Consider the following 22,171-nt stretch of genomic DNA (forward strand, 5'->3'; position numbering starts at 1 on the left):
GCCAATAGACATCATGCTCATATAGAAACACATTATTTTGTAATATAATTTCTATTAGCCCACATATCCTTTCCACATCCTTATTTGGTTGGTTAGCTAGTATAAAGTTTCTAACTGCTTCTATACCATATCCATTGGGTATGCTAGTAAATAAGCTATTCACATCCATTGTTGCCAATACCATATGCCTATAGTTGTCACACTTGTGAGCTTCAGCATACAATTTCTCTAATAATTGCGCTGCATCTTTTAACACTGTAGGTACTATCTTCTATGTAAATGGAAAGAGGCTCCGTGATCCACCCTCTTCCTGAAACTATAGGTCTTAATGGCGGATCATTTAAATTCTTGTGTACCTTCGGTATGCCTTTTATTTCTGGTATAAGTGGATGTAAGGTTTCAAAAAATGCATACAAGTCTTCATCTATTATTCTACACATTAATTTTTCATACAGATGATCTTTGACTTCCTTTATCAATCTTTCTATTTGTTTAATACCTATCTTAATATATGTAGTTGCATCTCTAAGAAGCTCCTTCATCTTGTTGTCATACTGTTCCTTTTTCATGATGACCAATGCACCTCCTTTGTCAGCTGGTTTTATCACTATTTCTTTGTTAAGTTGCAGTTCTTTCAATGCCTTGTGCTCTCTATAGTTCAAATTGTGGAATGGTTTTCCTTTTCCTTCATCTTTGTGTTGTGCTATTTCATTCTCACAAAGTTTGATGAATGTTTCCACCCGAGGATGATTTATAGGCACAAACGTACTTGGTCTCTTATAGGTTTGTTTTAAATCATCTGAACCCATACTTTGTATATTTTTGGTGCCATATATGTATTTTAACATTACATTTCTTCCAAATGTTTTTAAATCTATTACCACCTCACTAAGTTGGGACCTAATGGAGGGTATAAAGGTCAGGCCTCTTTGCAGAAGTTGGTTTTGTTCCTCACTCAATACATAGTCTGAAATATTTATTACCAATGACTCGGTATCCTCTTTTCTACTTCTTGTTTGCCTCTCCTCTAGGTTGCCTTTCTCTTTTTCCTTTCCCTGCTTAGGGATCTTGGGGCTCTGTCATTCTGTTGATGTATAAGAAAAGGGAGTTGTTGAAAAATTGGTGCATATTTTTCTCCCTTTTTAGGTACCGCTCCTAGCTTACTACTTTCTTTATTATTTTCTTTATTAAACTATCTCTAGTGTTCTTGATCCCTCCTTCTCTGTTGTAAATACAACTTCTAATTCTTCCATGTCCTCAGTGACTATACTGCCATTCGTTACTACTCCTTCCTCTTTATTATCACTCCTCTGTCTTGATGGGGCATGGATTTCTGCTTGCACGTTGTTTTCTAGATGTTACTTCCGATAACAACATTTTTCTTCTATTTCCTTTTGCGTCGCTAATTTTAGGTTGATCTCGATTCCTTGCTGTTCTTGGCCATTCAAAGAGCTGGCCTGCCTTGAAGTCATCAAAATCTCTTCTTAGTTTGTTAATTTTTATTATTTTTAGCTTACTGTCATAAATGTCCAATTTGTCTTGGAGGTTCTCCAACCGCATAAGATTTTCTTCAGAGAGATCTAGTTGTTCCATCTCACTCTGCTTTATTTGTATAAGTTCTGAGATTTCATTTTCCTGCGGCTTAAAGAAATCTATAAGGAATCTAATATAATTAAAGTTGGTTTCTATGTTGATCCGTTGCCATTGTGCTAAGAGCTCCGGATAAGTGTTTCCATAACTTGGCATACATCTGACCCTTAGTCCTCTAGGTATCAGGTTATGGTGTAGGCACGCTTCCATGTGGAAACGCTGCCATTACAATCTCTTCAACTTATATGCTGCATTTTCCACTTCTTTGTATAAGTTCTCGAATGTACTATTTGTTCTAATATTCACTGTCCTCGTTCCTTCTGTGATATTAATATCGATCAATGGATTGCAGTTGTTTATATGTAAGATGGCTGCTTTCTTTTTCATATCCATCTGATTCGCTTTCTGTTCACTTTCCATATTCAAATTTTTCATGCGCCAAGTGTGTTGCTCTCAACAAAAGGTTAAAATAGTAAAAAGAGAAGTGAGCAAACGCTTACGGAAAACCCAAGAAATTTTCATTCTTTGAAAACATATTTGCAGCATTTCTTGGGTTTTCCGTAAGCGTTTGCTCAAGTTGCTATGTATCTAGTGACTATTTATATGCACATTGCAACCTTTATATTGCTAATATAGTATATGAACATTCTAATGTCAGTGTGTTATATATTTTATTTTATTTCATTTTATTTTATTGATTTTTGTAGTTATATGGCATTTGAACAATATGTGTATAGAGATGACAATGCTATTGATAGGAATATACAAGCATATATATTTACACAATTTTATGTTGTACTAAGGCACAATACAACTTTAAGAGTAATGAACTATTTTTTAGTTTCGCGCCAAAAAGGTTATTTAAATGGCGTTAATCAAAAAGTATTAGTTCTGATGAAGCCTATATACGATAGGTGAAAGCGCTTAACTATGGATATATGTTTTTTATGTTTTGAGTTGTTTCAATAAACGTCTGGCTGGAGCCGCTATCTACTGTGTTCCCTCCTTTTGTTGCCTGAGAAGATAGCACAGTGGATTTAATTCTTCTTTTTTGGGTTTGTTTTTTCCTCGCAATGTAAGGATTAATGAACAACTTTACAGCCAGAGGGTATAAGGAAGAAAAAATGGATAAAGACAAGCTTAGAGTTATCGGAAGAAAAGAAAGGGGGCCATACTATTCAGCTAAAACTGATAAAGAGAGCAAAGAAAAGGAGCTGAATAGAAGAAAGGAAATAGTAAGATGTCCTTTGACGTACAGTACAGATAATGTTATCATAACAGAAACCATTAAGAAATACAGGCCTATACTAACAACGGACCAGAAGATAAAAGACATAGGAGAACATCCTAGTTATACTTATAAAAATAAGAAGAACTTAAAGAGGCTCCTATGTGACATAGATATGCAAGAGGCAAAGAATGTATCTATGCCAACAGGAACATTCAAATGTGGAAAATGCAAAGCATGTCAGTACATTATGAGCACAGATAGGTTTCAGCATCCAATGACAAATAAGGTTTACATCTTTCAAGAAAGAGCAACTTGTAACAGTGAGAATGTGATCTATGTAGCAAGCTGCATGGTATGTAAAGCATTTGATATAGGTAAGACTAACAGAAAATTCAAAGAACGAGTATTAAGACCTATACGGGACGTTCATAATAAAATAGAGACTAATGCTCTTTATGCACATATTAAAGAAAATCCAGAGCATAACTTTAGATTTATGGTTATGGCACAGATTAAGCCTACGGAAAGAGGAGGTGATATAGTAAATAGAACAGAAAAAAATGAGTTGCAAGGGATAATTAATTTACGATCCAACCAATTCCCCGGACTAAATGCTATAGTCCCACTTAAACCTGTTTTAAAAGGGAGGAAACTATGAGGGAAAAATGAATTATATATCTGCCAATGTAGCTCAGTTGGTTGAGCATCAGACCCTTATTCAGAGGGTCCAGGGCTTGAGTCCTAGTCTGGGCACTATGGTGAAAGGAGAAGAAATCCCTAATCATAAATGAAAACAATTGAACCTAAGTTTACTGTGCAAGAAGAAGTTTGGAAAACACTGAAACCAAGAGCATCAAAAGGATAAAAAGAGTGTAGTTTGCATATAATATTTTTTTGGCCTATATGTTATAGTCCTCCTCAAGCTCGTTTAGAAAGAAAAGAAAACTAAGAGGAAGTTGAACTATATATCTACCAACATAGCTCAGCTGGTAGAGCATTAGACCCTTAAACAAAGGGTTCAGGGTTCTAGTCCCGATTTGAATAGTATGATGGAAGGAGAGTAAACTCCAAACTATAAATAAAGTGAAATCAAGTTCATTGCGCATGTAGAAATCTGGAAAATATTGAAATTTAGAGCGCTAAAGGAATAGAAAGAGTGTTGTTCATCCATTATTTACATCAATTAGAAAGGAGAAATGATGTGTTACGGAGATCAAAGATATTTGTTAGCGGAAATTTGTCAGCAAATGAGGAAAAGGCATCGAATTAGCAGAGAGTTTGGAATTAGTATGGGAGAAAAAGGAGAAGTGTAACTTGCCAACCAATGGATTACATAACATTAAAAAACAATTAGGATAGCTTCTTAATACGACTGAGTAAAGAGCTCTGTACAAAGTAAAACTCGGACAGAATAACAGGAATCAGCAGTACATCTTCGAATATAAGCAAGTGCTCCTAGTCAGAAAGAGACTTGATATTACGAAGCAAGATACAAAATAAAAAAAGTCTTTGATTTATGATGTGAATTAGCAAGTACATTTATGTAGTTAAGTAAGCGCCATCAGTTTGAAAGAGACCGGATGACATGGAAGTAAGAGCATATCCAAGAAAGTGTTTGATCCTATGTTTTAAAACAAAGGAGAAAGCCATTGTACTTGTGGTTTACCTAATGAAGACAACCTGTGTAAGAGAAGAGGTTGTAGCCCCGTTATAGGCAGACAGGCGCCTCCAATATAAAGGCAAAATACATGAAAAATGCTATGCAGGGAGAGTGAGTCGTTTTTACAAAAGGCAAATAAGAACATGACATAAAAAGTTGGAGCCTGCATCTTGAAACAGGATACACACAAGCCATTGGAGTAAAAGAAAAAGAATAGCAAATTAGGTGAGAGAAAGGAATGAATAAACATTGGTAGATTTATTAAAACTCATTTGCATGGAAGAATGTAATTGGCTTCCAAGAAATAAGAACTAGAACATCGGATTGGACTACAAGTACATCAAGAATTAGCACAGAGGCTCCCATTGGTTGTGGGGGATGACTCTAAGCAAGCAAGCATGAATATAAATAGAAGTAGCAGCAAACGTTAAGCAGATCTGAAGAAGGTTGATAAACCAAAAGCACTCATCTCTTTTTTGTGTTACAACGCTAACTTTCAAATAGTTAGGTTGTAGCTTTTATTTTGTTTTTTGTTTTAAAACATTTTAATAAAAGTTCTTTTAAAGAAGAAACAAGAAGAAGCGTCTTTACAAGAATTTCAACAGCAGTAGCCAAGGAGGAAAGCACCATTCTTTGAAAACATATTTGCTACCTTCATAAAGTGGTCGAAGAGCACCTTTTTAAATTTTTTGGGCCTGTACTGTGTCCACATAAACGCAGAAGATTTGTTGTGCCCTTCACTCACTTTTTACTGTGACTTTTCAGCTTCCATAGTTGGCAAAAAAAAATTCATGCACTTGGTTCTGGTAAAGAGGCAGGCAGAGGTCTCAAATTCATCTCACTAATCACTGGAAGAACAGCACCCATTTCTCCTATCCCATTCCAGCGGAGGTATCCTCAGATGTGTCCAAGGAGATTTTGTAAATAAAAAGGATTTTGCTTGGCCTTACAAAGGAATCTGCTTTAATCGACCAGTCTCTACATGCATTTTCTGGTAGGGGGTAACATCCTGAACTGAAACCTGCTTCTCAAGAAAAAAAGTTATTAAAGCAGGAATCTGTGCTTTCAACAACGAAGAAACAAGTTAAGGAACTTACAAATTAGCAGGATGAGATATGACTGGGATTCGGCAGCACAATAACACACTGGCAGAGAATTTTAATATCATTTCTGGCACTTGCATTCTTTGGAAAGAAGTACACAGTAAACAGGGTACATGGAGCAGTGCATGGGAATCCTGCTAAACAGAGAATACACACAGTTTATTTATTTATTTATTTTATTTTACATTTGTTGACCAGGCTAGTCTAACTGGATATATGTCCCATTTTCAGTAGAGGCTCGGGGAGAAAAGCTCCAAGACAAATACAGAGAAATAATGTTTAAAGTTGCAATAAAGTTAACATTGAAGAATACTAAAATACATTTTACAACACAATGGTTAAAAACTATTTACAAAATATAGAACACGATATTCACATAAAATCTATCATAACAGTTTCCGGTTAACAGTTTTGCTTACATATGCAATAAAGAACATAAACTCAATTAGGGAGAGTAGAGGGAACAGCAGAGGTGATAGGTTAAGTCAGGGTTGCTGCAAGGGTAGAACCAGTTTGTTTTGAGGAGCATTTTCAGGTTTTGTTTGAAGAGGGGTAGGGAAGGAAGAGAAGTCAGTTCAGTAGGTAGAAGGTTCCAGTTTTTCCCAGTAGTGTTTGAGAACAGAGAATCACCTGCCATGTTGTTCGACTTACTTATGCTAACAGTTTATTTGATGATCTTAAGTTAGTACGATTTTTATAGGGGGTTATGAGGTTTGAGAGTATTGCAAGGGTGGTTGAGGATCTTATGTGCAATGGTAAGTTGGGTAAATTGAAGCCGATTTTGTAGTTCAAGCCATCCTAGTTGTTTTAGATTCTCACAGTGATGGGTTCTGAAAGGATTACCAGTGGCAAATCTGGCAATGTTGTTATAGGAGGTAGCTAGGTTGAAAAGATTATTTTTTGACAGATTAGTATAGATTGGTGAGGCATAAAGGAGTGTTGAGATTAGATGCGAGTGGACAATAGTAGATCTTGCTATAGGAGTGAGGAAGGATTTAACTCTATATAGGGAGCCCATTTTTCTGTTTATAGTGTTATTAATATGGGAGTCGAAGTTAAAGTTGTTGTCTATAGTAATTCCTAGGAGCTTGGTGGTAGTGTCAGGGGATATGAGGGTACCATTATTAGAAGTAACAGAGAAATCTATAGGTGTAGACTTACAGGTAGGGGTAAAGAGCAGGAGCTTATTTTTTTTAGGATTCAGGAGGGAGGCAGCATTTTAGGAACCATGACTACTATGTTAAACATTTTCTGAGTTAGGGATTGCAGTTCAGATGAAGATTTAGCTGCGCAGATTACTGTTACATCATCTGCATACTGTATACAGGTTGCACGAGGAGTAGCTTTGCAGAGATCATTAATAAAAATAGAAAATAATAGAGGACCTAGAATGGAGCCCTGGGGGACACCTAGTGTAACTGGCAGGTGGGATGATAGATTATTTTCCCACATAACAGCTTGCTGCCTGTTGCTCAGGTAACAGCTGAACCATTGTACAGCTAGAGTGTCAAGATAAAGTAATTTGAGAATATTTATAAGCAATGTGTGGTTTACCATATCGAAAGATCAATAAATAGAGCTAGAGAGAGAGCATTGTTATTGCGATTTCTGTTAATGGTGTCAGTGAAGGATAAGAGGGCTGTACTGGTACTATGGTATGGTCTAAAGCCATGTTGGCTTTGTGCTAGTAAGTTGTGTTGAAGTAAGTGGTCTAGAAGCTGATGATGAATGCATTTCTCCATTATTTTTGCTAAGGGGGATAGTAGGGCTATAGGTTGATAGTTAGAATATTCATTGGAGTTGCCTCCTTTATGTAGGGGGATAATGTGTGAGATTTTCCAGATGATTGGGATGGTTCCCTCATTAATGGTTCTGTTTATTAGGATGGATATAGGATAAGCTACTGCTTTAGCTGCTTTTTGCAGATATTGAGCTGGAATCTGGCCAGCAGAAGGCGTACAAGCTTTACGTTTTAGCATGATTTTGTAGATGAAATTAGTAGAGATGGGCTGTAATAGGAAAGTAGGAAGAGAGCTGGTAATGGGGTTAGGAAGGCTGCAGCTGTCAGGGGTTAGCTGGCTGGCTGGAGATTGGATGGCTTCAGTAAAGAAGGTATTAAAAGGAATTAGCAGTATGGTTGGGAGTCTCATGATTAGCACCAGTAGGGGTTGGTGTACTGGAGTTAACTGGGTGTAAGAATCTATTGATACTTGCCCAGAATCTTTGGGTATTGTTTAGGTGTGTTTGCTGCATTTTACAGTAAAAGTTTTTTTTTGTCTGTAAGCATTGCTTACTTTGTTACATTTCTCATTTGTCTAAATGGTTGTTGATCCGATATGTTTTTGGTAGTTCTCCACCTAGTCCAAGTCTAAATTACGGGAAATCAACCACAGCCTTTCAAGTACCACAGTTCTTCTTTGTATAACAACAGACTGAAGTCTAAATATTTCCTGATCTCTTAACAGCCGTTAAGAGGACATACAAAAGAGGAAGAATCCGTTTAATGCAGGTTTCACATCTAGCCACAATGACTACTGCTCTACTTTCTATGGAGATGATGTGCAAGACTATGTGTTCCAGAACTGTTAGAACTTATGGCCCTGGACTTCACATTTTCTCTTTACAGTGCTTTCAGCCAATGAGCTTTGTAATTAGTGTGGGAGTTAAGACAGCTGTGGTAATTATTTTTACATGACCTCTCTCCTGAATGGTATGTTTGGGCATGGCCACCAGGCTCAGTCAGTGGAGGCAATAAACCACAGTACTGCAGGAACCTCAGTAAAAGAAAGCTTTCTGTTTGAGGAGGAAATGTGTCAGGTTGTGGACCTCACTGCAGCACAGTTGGTAGTATTGTTGGAAGCTCAACTATTCATTAAGGTGACCTGTTTGATGTAAAATAAGTGGGTAGGTACTGTGTGAGGAGCAAGGTTCTCCACCAGCTCAACAGGCATTATTCTGTTCTCTAAAATCGCAAATGTGTTTGCACTGAACTCTTGCTTGACTGATGGCAGCACAGTGGTTTTATTGCTGAAAGCCATGTCAGTGAATAGGTAGTTTTCTCCACTGTTGTGCAACTGTGGAGATGGTAAATGTAAGTTAGAGGTGGTCTCGCTCACACAGAATTCAAGGGTGGATTGCTCAACTGCAAAAAAAAAGTTTAAAAGTGTATTTGCCTAAAGCGGCTTTAAGCTTTTTTTCCTGTTTTGTCCATCGATAAATAATCATGCATCCCTAAAATCTAGTGTGTGAATAATACTTTTCATGGTTTAAAGACAACTGATGGTGATCTCACTATCGTAAACAATGCTGTGAGACACCAAGCTACCTTGATATCAAGCTTAGTCAACTTTGTATGGAAGATGTCAGAAGATTACACTTATGACATACATTAGGAACTTGGGGTTGTCACTCAGTAAGATGAGATTAACCATTCAAAAACTTTAACAAGACCATGAAACGGGTCTTACAAATGTGAACGGAGAGGGGGACAGTCTATTTGCATGGGTTGGAGAATTAGCAGTTAAGGCTCAAATATTTTTCCACATTATGTTATTTGTATTTTTTATATACTTTAATTTACTGATCTGCATGTCCTCCCTGAGGTTGAGTGGGCGTTTGAAAGACATGCGTTGAATGGGTGTGCCTTCATTGAAGGTTGGGCATCAGGCTGGCAACTCGACACCATAAAAAACAACTGCCAATCATTAGTGGACCGGAGTTCCGCTGTGGCGACCCCTAACCGGGAAAAGCCGAAAGACAAACAACATATACTTTAATTTACTGATCATAAATGACCAAATTCAGTCGTAGTACTGCAGTTTTTTTAAGTACCTTTGAGAGCACAGAGGTGCTGGCTATGCGTATAGAGGTGCTGGCTGCAAGACAAATAATTGTTTTTCAGGATACAAACTTAAATTCTGTAAATAATGGTGCTTCAAAAAGTGGGAGGCTGAGTGTCTCCAGCACCAGACGAATCCATGTCAGAAGAGGATCCTTTGCAAGTGGTCTTAAAATAAAGCTTTGCATGCCTTTAAAGAAGCAAACAATAAGGAATTTTAACCTTGATGGAAATAGCAGCTAAACAATTCTTAACTGAGAAGCAACTTAGTCCAGAATCAAAGATCTGCAAACTACATTCCAAAACTGATGATAAAGGAGATATAGAAAGGAAAGCTCTTGAGATGAAACCCAGACTAAAATGGGTCCATTTGCATTTGTAACGCTCTTTACATTTTTGTTAAGACTTTATTGAATTTTCACTTGTATCATAGGCAAACTTACATTTCTAAAAAAGTTTTGTCTTTTTGGCTTTTCTCGGTTAGGGATCACCACAGTGGAACTCCGGTCCGCTAATGATTGGCAGTAGATTTTTATGGTGCTGAGTTGCCAGCCCGACACTCAAGCTTCAGTAAAGGCACGCCCATTCATGCATGTCTTTCGAACACCACTCAACCGCGGGGAGGACATGCAGACTCCACACAGAAGGCAATCCAGCCGAGAATCGAACAGGAGAACTTCTTGCTGTGAGGCAACAATGCTACAGCGGCTACTCTTTAAAAGTAATCAAACCATATTAAAAAGTTCACATTGACAAACATTATATATCACATATATTGTTCTATACAATATACATTACAGCAACATTACATAAGTTGTTCCAATTCTTGCATTCTTTTAAACTTAATTCCTCCTGCAAAACATTTTTCAGCATGTATTGCTCCCACAATTTCCATTCTTTTTCTATGCAATTTACTCCTACCCCTTTCTAAAGATCCCAATTCCTGTCCTTTTATCTCTATTACAATATTCACTACTTCAAGTGTAGTTGGTTTAGACTTTGACTTCTATTTTCTAGTAACTGAATTTTTTGACAGCCATTGAACTTAACAAGGCCTTACCATGTCTACGCAATTCAAATCCTGTATCCCAGCTCAAAAAATTATTTTGTTAGTTACACTTATTTGCTCGCCCGGTAATTCCTTACACAGTATATTTAAGCCTGCCAACTCATTACACTCCGAAAAGATAGGCTCCCAGGTACCTCTTTCTTTCCCATTACACCTCCAACATCTGCAATCTACCCAAGGAAAAATGATTTGGAGTCTGTTTGGGGTATAAAAGTCCCTATGCAAACACTCACAGGCAAAAATTCTAAATCCTCCAGATTTTATTGCATATTTAGGAGTCATACACATCTCCTCCCATGGTTTCTTTGGGAATTGTTTATCTAATCTTTGTTCCCAATCTTTTCTGACCTTCTCTGATTCCTGCAGTTTATCGTGCAATATTTATATGCACTACTAAATATCCCATTTTTAGCAGCAGCTTCTGTTCTAGATTCAAATAAAGGTTCAAGCAGTGCAGATCTTTCATTTAGGATTTCCCTATCCCTTTCCCGTTGCCTATATTCTGATATCAGTCCCTGATAGGGAAGGCTCTAACCTGCAGTCCTAATACCTTCTTGACCTCTTCCCATTCAATTACCTTTCCCTCTCCAATTATTTGTTCTCAACACATTGGATCCTTTGCCAGTTTCCTCCAGTAAAATCCTTAACCTATTCTCTGTACCCCTAATTACAGTCATCCCTAAAATCAGAATGCCCTTTCTCCATTCCCATGTTGGATTAATTCTTAGCACACTTTCTGAATATAATATTATGTACGGCTGTTTTTAAAAAGTGGCTTTGGCAGGTTCTGCAACGCATGCAAGTCAGAGCAAGTTGTGCCACTGTACGGCAGTACTGCAGCCTGTAGTTCATCGGTTCATACTAGACTGCTGATCTGCAGCCTAGCCAATGATCCCCACAGTTTACCAAGACATGAATTAATACCAGACCATGACTTAGGGCCAGATTTGGTTTACTTTCACAAAAAGCCTTCTCTATGTCTAGGTTTTACAAAACAAAAACATCATCTGAAAAGTCCTGAACACAACTTCAGTTTAGTGTATTATAACAGAAAAAGCAGAAATTCACTGCAGTTGGGGGATTTAACAGTTTCCTTTGATCTCTTCTTCTCAAAGCATGGAGGCAAAATATTAACATACTGTTTTAATATAATGTGTAGACTTAAAATCAATTAAGTTTTCTAAGTGCATTTGCTTTGGGACTTCTGTCTTCCACTTTACAGTGTAGTCCAACCCATGGTATAATACAATATTACACAAGATGCAAGCTAAGTCTCAGTTAAGATGTACTCGGAAGCTGTAATAAAAGAGAATATTGCTAGTATGCCTTTTTAGATTGATTGCACTACAAATGAGTCATTAGTCCATGCATTTTAAGCCATTAAACTGAAACAATCACATTTTTCAGGGATAGTGTTCATGTCCTTTGATGCTACAAAAAGGTACATTTGTAAATATTTTTTGTAGAAATATGCCTGGGGCTCCTACATTTGTACTCAGTAATGCTCCTTCCTTGACATTACAGAGGTCAGAAAACATCACCTAGGCACTATCTTGATTTTTTTTTACATAAATGACAATAAAAGTCCAACACAGACTGTCTAGCAAACCAATTTTCTACTTAAAAGTTATAAAAAAAAACTTTATTAGACAGGAGCATTAACATTTACATATCAGACCTTTGAGCAAATAGTTTAACAACAATTTTAGGTTGCTACAGCTGGCTGGGGAATGGATGACTTTTTTTCAAGAGGTGGAAATGCAACAGCCTGCTACACAGCTGCAAGCCTTTTGTCAGGAGAAGCCACTTTAAGAAACAAACATGATACACAACATAAAAAAGGTTAATTTTGCAAACTCACACAACTGCCTTCTTTGCTCTGCTACTGATGAAAAAAATCTTAAGTGGTACTTTCACTGTTCTTAATCTACATCGCCGACCAAAGCAATCCTTAGCCAGCTGAACTTTGATCCAGTATTAAGATAATGGCTGTGTCACTTTCTAGCCATCTTGTAGGGGCAAAAGCAATGCCACAGACATGACAAGGCTTGATCAAACAAAAAAGGCAAAAAAGAGTGACAGCATGAGAAGTTCAACACAGTAATAAGCAAAGTGAATAAAACTATCTTACCCAAGGTAGAACGGTGACATTGGTCTTTCCTCTTCCTGAGTGCTAAAATAAAGAAAAGGAAACCACTCATTAAAATGTTGCTGTCTATTTCCTGGATAAGTGACGATTCATATTACACTGTTCACGTTACATAGGTATATATCAAAGCAATTACAAAATTAACCTTTACTGCTGCTCATCTTGCAACTTTTCTGTTAAAACATTGGGAGGCAAGTGGGCAAAAACAGCCACAAGCATTAACATAAGAGAACAGTCTTCTCACTTCAGTATATACTGGTATGCTTCAAAATGTATGAATGGCTACTAAATTCCTATAAGGAGGATAACCCAGCTACCTGCTACTTTGCTTGAATCATTAACTATTACATTTTGGGTATCATGAGCTCAGAAAAATGCATGGCTGGAATTATCTGGGTCTGAATGCCAAGAGAAGCCAGTACACTCTGTCTATGCTACCATTTTGTTTCGTTTTGCTGCAGTTCTGTCCCCCATGGCCCTGACTTGGATGGATTAAGGGGGCAATAAAAAAATGAATCTTTAACAACATTCTGGCTTACACAAAAGTAAGGCAAACTTGTAGAAATTCAATAAATCCAGTGCTGAAATTAGCACTAAAGCATACAAAAAAAAAAATAAAAACAAACCGTGCCAAGTCACAGTTGTGATCTGGTTTAAATAAATTTAATAAAAAAGATAAGTGCTTTCATTCAGTGGAACGCACATGGAACTTAAACATCTCTATTAAATTATCACTTATGACATAGGCAGTCATACAATTATATACTTGAAAACAAACTATATTGACACAATCCCAGTTGCAAGCATTATATACATCACAAACCATACTGACACAATTCCAGCTGCAAACATTATATGTCACTTATAATCTACCCAATCACGCATTACATAGCTCATTCAAATCCTGTTTTTTTTTTCTTTAATTATTCCTCCCCTATATGTATTGTTCCCACAATTCCCATTTTTTTCCTATGTAATTTGCCTTACTATGTCTAGGCAATTCTGATCTTGTATCATAGCTCAAAAATAATTTCCCTAGTTACACCAATTTGCTCACTCATCATCTCTGACAGTAGTCTACAGGGAATCTTTACACTCCCAAAATATGGTCCCAATTACCTCTTTATTCCCCATCACACCTCCAACATTTTTTGTCTACCTGAGGAAAGATTCTCTGGAATCTACTTGGGTTATAAAAATATCTATGTAAAACATTTTCAAGCAAAATCCTAAATCTTCTAGATTTTGTTGCATATCTGAGAGACAAACCTATATCCCCTTCATTGTTTCTTTATGAATTACTTATCCACTCTCTCTTCTCCACTCTCTCTTCCCAATCCTTTATAACCTCCTCGGATTGATTCTTACAGTTATCATACAATATTTTATATGTACTACTAATTACTCCTGTTTTAACAGCAGCTTCTGTTCTAGATTCTAATATAGCCTCTACCAGTGCAGGCCTTTCGTAACCCCTTATTCTTTTTCTTTGTCTATACTCTGACATCAATCCTTGATATACAGGGCAATCTCTAACATGCAGTCCAAATACATTCTTGGTGTCATTGCCATTTCATTACATTTCCCTCTCTAGTTATTTGCTCCCAATAACTTGGTTCTTTTGCCAGTTTTCTCCAATAAATTCCAGCACCCTCTTGCTTATTGTCGGCTTCCCTGACTGCAGTCATCCCTATTGACAGCATCTCCTTTCTCCATTCCCCGTGTTGGCTTACTTCTTAGAATACGTTCTGCTACTTTATGAATATATTCTGTATGGATTACTGTTATTCTCCTTAAAGGTCTGCATCCAAAATCCCAGTCTCTCCTTGTTTCTTGAGCTTCCCTCGTTTCATCATCATCATATTTTTCCACTTAGAATTATAGGTTTCTGCTTGTGCTACGTATAGGAGCCTTAATTCTGTAACTGTGAAATACTGCTTCAAATTGGGTAATCCCAATCCAAATTATTCTTTTAGAAGAATCATCCTATCCCACTTGACTCTTGCTGTCTTCTCCTCCTAGATAAAATCCTTCAGCTCTTTATTATTTGCTATCCACAACTTCTCCTCTGACTGATTAAAATATGCCTGACCTGTGTATAAAACTAAAGAGAGTAAAAACATTTTAAATACTTGCATCTTACTATCCACATCCATATAACAGAAATTTCTCCGTTTTTACAATAACTTAAATTTTAGGACCTGTTTAAATACATGATTTAAAAGATCACTACCTTAACTTAAAATATCACAGGACTGTTCTACACCAATGGAATCAACACCAGGTCAGTAGTATTAAGTCCTCTTTCTTAAGAAAGAGAACATGAAATTCACTGACCCATTCAAACCTGGTTTCCATGGGGCATTAAAAATTAAACTGCCATATTAATTTGAGTCTCAACAATGCCTCAGTAGCTCCACCTCTAAAATCATTATCAACTTTTTTCTAATGCAAAAAAAAAAAAAAGAATCTTTTAAAATGCTAACATTGTATACTATGCTTATACAAGATGTTTTTCTTGCCATTGCTTTTAATGCTTGTAATACACTCAAGCTACTCTCTCTCAAGTTCCTAGTGATCTTCTCAATATAAAACCAGTCACATGTGCATGATAAACTATGTGGCCGATCTCATAAGTGTACCTATTGTGAGAATCCCCTATTAGCTCCTTAAAGACATTAATCACATAAGGGCTGTTGGCCATAAATCCGCCCTCTCTGCATTCAAAGCATAGAAATTTCAAAAGGCTTTCTTTGCACCCTTAAGTTCACTGCATTTTTGCTTCCTTTCTCTAGGATGGTTTTAAATATTGGCTCCCCTATATCCATAAAGTTTGGGTGAACAGCCAGCTGCTTCCAGTTTGGGCCTAACTGCCCTAAGAACATTTCAGTGTGTGTTAATAATGTCATTTAATTGCTTATTATCAAAAGTATAGGTACAAGGTACATTAACATTTGTGTGCTAATACATTCACAGCTTTGTATCTAGATTCCAAACCAAAAAATTTACTGCTGCACACTTTGATTCCTAAACATAAAAACTGCATTAAGTGCATTCTTGATCATTTCACTGGGATACTACCTGTCTCTCAAAATAATTGCAATCTCTTTACACTTGTCTATAAAGGCATCATCTGCTGATGTTAACCTAGATGCGTTTATGAACAGACTTGTGCATACTGAAAAACTCAAAAAAAAAATACTCGTTTATAATGGGCTTTTTTTCTATCACAGAGCTACAATCAACTCTCTTAATTCTTGTCAATAGTAACATCAATCAACCCTCTTAATTCTTGTCAAAAGTAACATCTATTAATTAATTCTCTCCAAATGAAAACTAACTTCAAATTTCAAATGTAGAAATATTATTAATGTACTGAACAAAATTCATAAAAGCTTCTTCACTAGCATCCCATAAAAAGAAAACATTATCAGTAAAACTGGTGTACAGTGAGCAATGCTTAAACAACGCAGTATTAAAATATTTGCTTCTTCCCATGCCGCCATAAAGTACAGTTTTGTACCTACCATAAATGTAGATGTCCGATAGATATGCAACTGCAGTCCTGACATATGGGTTGTCCTGCCTCAGACAGCCCTTCGGTCAGCCGGATTCCAAAGTCTGGGTCCGGCGTCGGCTGATGTCGCCTCTTCCCCGACGTCAGAGCGGCTGGGTTATAAAAGCATCAGCCGACACCATCTTCTCCAGTGTTTCTTGCCCCAGATGCCAGGTGCCCTCCAAGGAAGGCTAAATTTAGAGAATGGAGAAAAATTCCAGACATGCACAACAGTAACAAACAAATACACCATAACAGATATCCCCAGCTAATTTGAAAAAGGGGGGAGTGGACCCAAAAAAGAGGATTACAGAGGGGTAGGAGGGAGGGAAAACCTGATTGCAGTTGCATATCTATCGGACATCTACATTTATGGTAGGTACAAAACTGTACTATGTCCTTCAAGAATGCAACTGCAGTCCTGACATATGGGTTGAATACCATAGCCAAGCTGGGGTGGTAGGATCTAAGATAAGGATGGTGTAGCTAAAATGCCCTGCAGGACTGCAGAAGCAAAGCCTGCTCGGGATCTGGAATATAAAGGCAGGTTATAATGTTTGGAAAATGTATGCACGGAGCTCCATGTAGCAGCTTCTAGAATGTCCTTTGTAGCCACCCCTCTTAGAAAGGCTGTGGAGGTGGCTGTAGCTCTGGTGGAGTGTGGCCTGATATTGGCTGGTACACCTTTTCCATGGAAAGAGTAGCAGAATCTGATGCAGTCTCCAATTCATTTTGAAATTGTTTGTTTGGAAATTGCCTTTCCTTGTACTCCAGCAGCGTAAGCTACAAATAGTTGGTCAGACTTTCTGTTGGCCTTTGTTCTGTCCAAGTAGTAGCGCAATTGTCTGTGTATGTCCAAAGTGTGCAGAAGCTTTTCTCCATTACTTTGAGGATTGGGAAAGAAAGTAGGCAGGTGAATTGCTTGATTTAGAGAAACCCTGGATATCACTTTTGGCATGAATGAAGGACTGGTTCTTAAAGAGACTCTGTCCCGATGGAAAATGAGAAATGGAGGTACTGCCATGAGGTCCTGTATCTCCGAGACTCTTCTTGCTGAAGTAATTGCCAACAGGAAAACTGTTTTCCAGGAGAGAAATTGCAATTCTGAAGATGCTGCTGGCTCAAAAGAAGGAAGAGTTAATTTTTCCAAGACGAAGTTGAGGTCCCATGCAGGCACTGGTGGTTTTCTTGGAGGTTTGATATTCTTTATCCCTCTTAGAAACCGTCTTAGCAAAGGATGTGAAAACACAGGTGGATCACAGTTGTATTTTGCTGAAATTGCTGAAACGTGTATTTTTATGGAAGAATATGAAAGGCCATTGTGAAGCATTTCTGCCAAGTATTCTAGTATCTGTGGGATGCTCATTACTGATGCATCCTGACCCTTGTTGGCATTCCAGATGTTGAATCTCTTCCATTTGGCTGAATAAGTTTTTCTGGTGGAAGGTCTGCATGCTTCTAGTAAGATCTCTTGAACTGTTTTGGAGAGACAGATATGGGGAGAAGTCATGGAACCCTCCAAGCTGTCAGTTGCAATGTTTGCAGGTTGGGATGAACAGTCCTGTAATTGTGCTGAGTTATAAGCAGAGGCCATTGAGGCAGGGGCCACATCTTGGTACGAGTTATGCTCCTTAGTAATGGATACCAGTGCTGTCTTGGCCAGTCTGGAGCTATCAAAATGCCTTTCGGTTGTTCTGCTTTGATCTTCAGCAACACCTTGGTCATTAATGGTAGAGGTGGGAATGCATAGATGGTTAGATAATTCCAACTGAAGGAGAGAGCATCCATTCTCCAGGCTTGAGGATGGTGTGTCCTTGAGCAGAACTTCTTCAGATGATGATTGAGGTGTGAGGCAAAGAGATCTATGTCCGGCCTTCCCCATGTACGAGTTATTTGTGAAAAAATATCTGGATGCAACATCCATTCGTGCGGGTCCATAATGTTTCTGCTTAGACTGTCCGCCAGAACATTGTCCTTGCCTGGAACAAACTGGGATTGCAACTGTATGTTCAGTTTCAGGGACTTTTCCTAAAGAGTCATTGTTAGTCTGCAGAGGGGGTAAGAATGGGTGCCTCCCTGTTTGTTTATGTACCACATAAAACAGTGGTGTTGTCTGTCTTTATTAGCAGATGACCTTGCTGAAGAAATTTTCCGAAGGCCTCGATTGCATGAATCACTGCCAACATCTCTTTTTGATTGATGTGCAGATGCAATTCCCGGGGTGCGCCCATTGCCCTTGAATGCATCTGCCCTCCATGTGCTCCCCCCATCCATGATCTGAGCCGTCTGTTGTAATGGTTTGGCTTGTGTGAGGTTTGTTGAAGGACATGCCTTTGTTTAGCTGGCTTGCTTGTGCCCACCACAAAAATTCCTTTTGTAGACATGGAATGAGTGGAATAATTGCTTCTAAGTTGTGGCTGTGTTGAGACCATAAACTTTTTAGGTACCATTGTAGTTTTCTCATGTGTAGTCTTGCCAGTGGAATCAGAAGAATGCAAGATGTCATGAAACCCAGGGCCTGCAGGATTTTCCTTGCAGTCATCTGGGTGTGCTTTGCTAGGCTTTTGAAGTAATCTGGTAATTTTTTTCTTCTGTGAGGAAAGCCATTTGTGAGTTTGTGTCCAGTTTGGCTCCTGGAAAAATTATTTGTTGGGATGGCAGTAGTCTTGATTTTTGATTGTTGACTGTGTATCCCAAAGCCTGTAGTAAGTGAATGACATAGTCCAAGTTTCTTATCAAGGCTTGCTTGCTGTCCGCTTGTATAAGGCAGTCGTCCAGGTAAGGGTATATTTGTATCCCCTGAAGTCTGCAATATGCAATTACTGATGCCAGGCATTTCGTGAATACTCTGGGCGCAGTAAATAAGCCAAAAGGCAATGCTGAGAATTGATAGTGCTGTGACCCTGCAAGAAATCTGAGGTACCTTCTGCAGCTGTGTCTGATTGGGACATGCAGGTATGCCTCCTTGAGGTCCAGAGTAACCAGCCAAGACCCCTTGCCCAGCATGGGAAGAAGTTGCTGTAACGTCAGCATTTTGAATTTTGGCACAATGAGAAAAGTGTTTAGAGCGGACAAGTCCAGTATAGGTCTCCATTGCTTTTCTTTTCTTGGAACAAGGAACAGTCTTGAGTAGAATCCCTGGCCTTGTTCCTGAGGAGGAACCTTTTCTATTGCTTTGATTTGTAGCAGCTTTGAAACTTGTATGAGTGCCTCTGCCCTTTGATTTTGTGGCAGGTTTGGCATGCCTTGTCTTGTTGGTAAGGTATGGAAGAGGAACCTGTAACCTTTTGTCTATTCTGTCCAAAATCCATTTGTCCTTTGTAAAAACATGCCAATTTTTTGAAAATAAAGATACTTTTCCGCCTAAAGGTGCTTCTCTTTGAGCCTTGGTTGGCGGTGTCAAAGTCAAGTCATTGTGATTGTCCCTGTGGAGCACTAGAAGTCCCTGCGCCACTTCTCTGATTAGTTGGTTGCCATTGGTGGCCCCTGTAGGAGCCTCGGTATTGCCCTCTACCTCGAGCACGCCTGTTTTTTCCCCTTTGGAAGTTGTCTGTGTCTGGAAAGGACCAATTCTTCGAAGGCCAATTCCTGCTGAACCTTGGTGGCTGAACCTGGAGGAAATCTTTAACTGTTTGTACTGATTTAGCCTTTTACTCAATTGATTTCAACACACCCTGTGCATTAGCACCAAATAGCTTGTGTTTTTCCAGAGGTGCATCTAGAAGCTTTACTTTAACATGATCTGGCAATGTCTGTTCTTTCAACCAAGCATGTCTACGTATGACGGCCCCTGTCACAGCTGCCCTACATGAAGCTTCCAATGCATCATAACCACACTGAAGAAAATGATTGCTAACCTGCTGAGTATTATGAACCAAATCCTGCAAGGCCTTTCTATCTAAAGGCTCAGGAGAGGCTAACTTTTTCTGCAAATCATTCAGCAAGAAATCCTGATACTGAAACATATGAAAAAGACAGTTAAGTGCCCTCATGGCAAGGGTGGTTGAGGTATAAACTTTTTTACCCCACCTCTCCAGGGACCTAGATTCCCTGTCTGCGGGCAAAGGATTTTTGGCCGTGGAAGTGGCCACTCCTTTGGGCCCCTGAGAAATAGTTTCTAGATCAACAGAGTGGGCCTTAAAGAGATGTTTATGAGTTTCAGGAACCCTGTAATATCCATCTGGCTTGACAGGAGCAGGGGGGAGAGAATCAGGAGAAGTACTGGAGTCTGAGTACACATCATCCAATACATCTAACACTGGTGGAATAGCTAAAGGCCTGTGCTGGGGTAACTTAAGGAAAGTACGAAGCCTTTTCCTGGAGTTGGAGAAATCCTGGCCCTGCCACTGAAAATGCTCTCTCATGGAGTGGAGAATTTCCCCGAAAGAAATATCGTCAGGAGGAGAGGCAGAGGGAATGGATTCATCAGCATCAGAATCCTCGTAGGCCGGGAAGGATTCTTCCTGGGAATCTGAATGGTCTGACTCACCAGAGGCTTCATCTGGGGAAAGGGTATCTGCCTGCTCAACCCTAGGCCTTTTGTATGAAGGCGGCTGAGAACCTCTGTCTGGATGAGCCTGAGAGCCCCTGATTAAAGAAATTAGATCTGCAGCTAAAGTCATGATCTGTTTATCAGAAGTGGGACCCTGTGAAAAAGATTTAGGAGGGTGAGACTTAGCCTGGCTGGCAGCCTTAGCACGTGTGTAGGCCTTGATGGACATAGACACAGGAGGCCTAGCTGCCCCACGTGCTGGAGTAACTTTGTCCACCGGTATGGTGTCAGGCAAATCTTGGGCTTCGGTTTCAGGAGGAAAATCAACAACTGGCACCGGGGTAGCCTCCGGGACCGAAGTGTGTGGTAAAGCGGTGTCATCGGCCTGGAGCGGTTGAATTACCACCTCCGAAGAGACTGATGTACTCGCGGTAGGCTTTAGCATGGTGTCGGTGGAAGTCGCGGGCCGTGAATGTCGGTCCCGGTCCTTCCGTTTTTTGGAAATATGTGCTGACGGTAGTTCCGACCGCATGATATAGGAGTAATTTTCCCCAAAAGCTTCAGCAAATTCTGCCCGGCGCCTAAGTGTGCGCTTATTGAAGCAAGCACAGGCAGCACAGGCCGAGACGTCGTGGTCTGGGCCGAGGCAGGGAAGGCAGTAAGAATGGAAGTCCTTATGAGGTATTTGTTTACCACAAGACAAGCAATTATTAACTTCTGCAGTTTTATCTGACATCGGCTGAGGCAAGAAAAGGTTCCCCAACGGGGTACTTAGCTTTTTTGATGACTTCAGTATCTGAAAACACAGGAGCTGGCCGACCGGCACTTGCGAACTGCTTCTGCTTCGGGCACTGCGCGGCAAGAAAGACTGGAGAAGATGGCGTCGGCTGATGATTTTATAACCCGGCCTCTCTGACGTCGGGGAAGAGGCGACATCAGCCGACGCCGGACCCAGACTTTGGAATCCGGCCGACCGAAGGGCTGCCTGAGGCAGGACAACCCATATGTCAGGACTGCAGTTGCATTCTTGAAGGACATCTACACTGATATAGGTTGGAGCCATTACTTCTCTCATGGAAATTCCACAAGATTACTGATCATACATATCCCTAAAAACAAAAAAGTAGTAGTCAAAACCACATCCAATAAGGTACATAATAAATTAACATTATATTGCTCATCAACTTTACCAAGATAGGTATGTACCATCTCTATGCCCTCTTCAGTTGGTATAACAATGTATAGTGAAACATCATCAAGAGTAACTAAAAAATAACCCTGAATTACCACTGTACTTCACAAATTGTTTAAAAAAAAATCAAACATGTCCTTCACCAAATTATTATTATTATAAACAGGTTTAAGAAAACATTCAATATTCCTTTGAGGGGTTCAGGCTTGGAACCTCTGGCAGACAATATTGGTCTAAATGGTGGATAATGCAAGTCTTTGTGAATTTTCAGTATCACAGAAATTATATGCA

General features: G+C 39.0%; 1 protein-coding gene across 3 annotated transcripts in view; it reads right to left on the reverse strand.

Moving 5' to 3' along the window:
• The window catches only part of FAM13A (family with sequence similarity 13 member A), a 2,572,531-nt gene that overhangs the window by 979,266 nt on the left and 1,571,094 nt on the right, over window positions 1-22,171 (reverse strand). For all 3 annotated transcript variants that reach the window (XM_044061451.1, XM_044061452.1, XM_044061450.1), the window contains one exon: window positions 12,623-12,664. In XM_044061451.1, coding sequence (XP_043917386.1) covers window positions 12,623-12,664 — 42 coding nt within the window. The remainder of the gene's footprint in view (window positions 1-12,622; window positions 12,665-22,171) is intronic.

This window comes from Protopterus annectens, chromosome 2.part0 (genome assembly GCF_019279795.1).
Source record: "Protopterus annectens isolate FY-2018-M chromosome 2.part0, PAN1.0, whole genome shotgun sequence".
Classification (NCBI taxonomy): Eukaryota; Metazoa; Chordata; order Ceratodontiformes; family Protopteridae; genus Protopterus; species Protopterus annectens.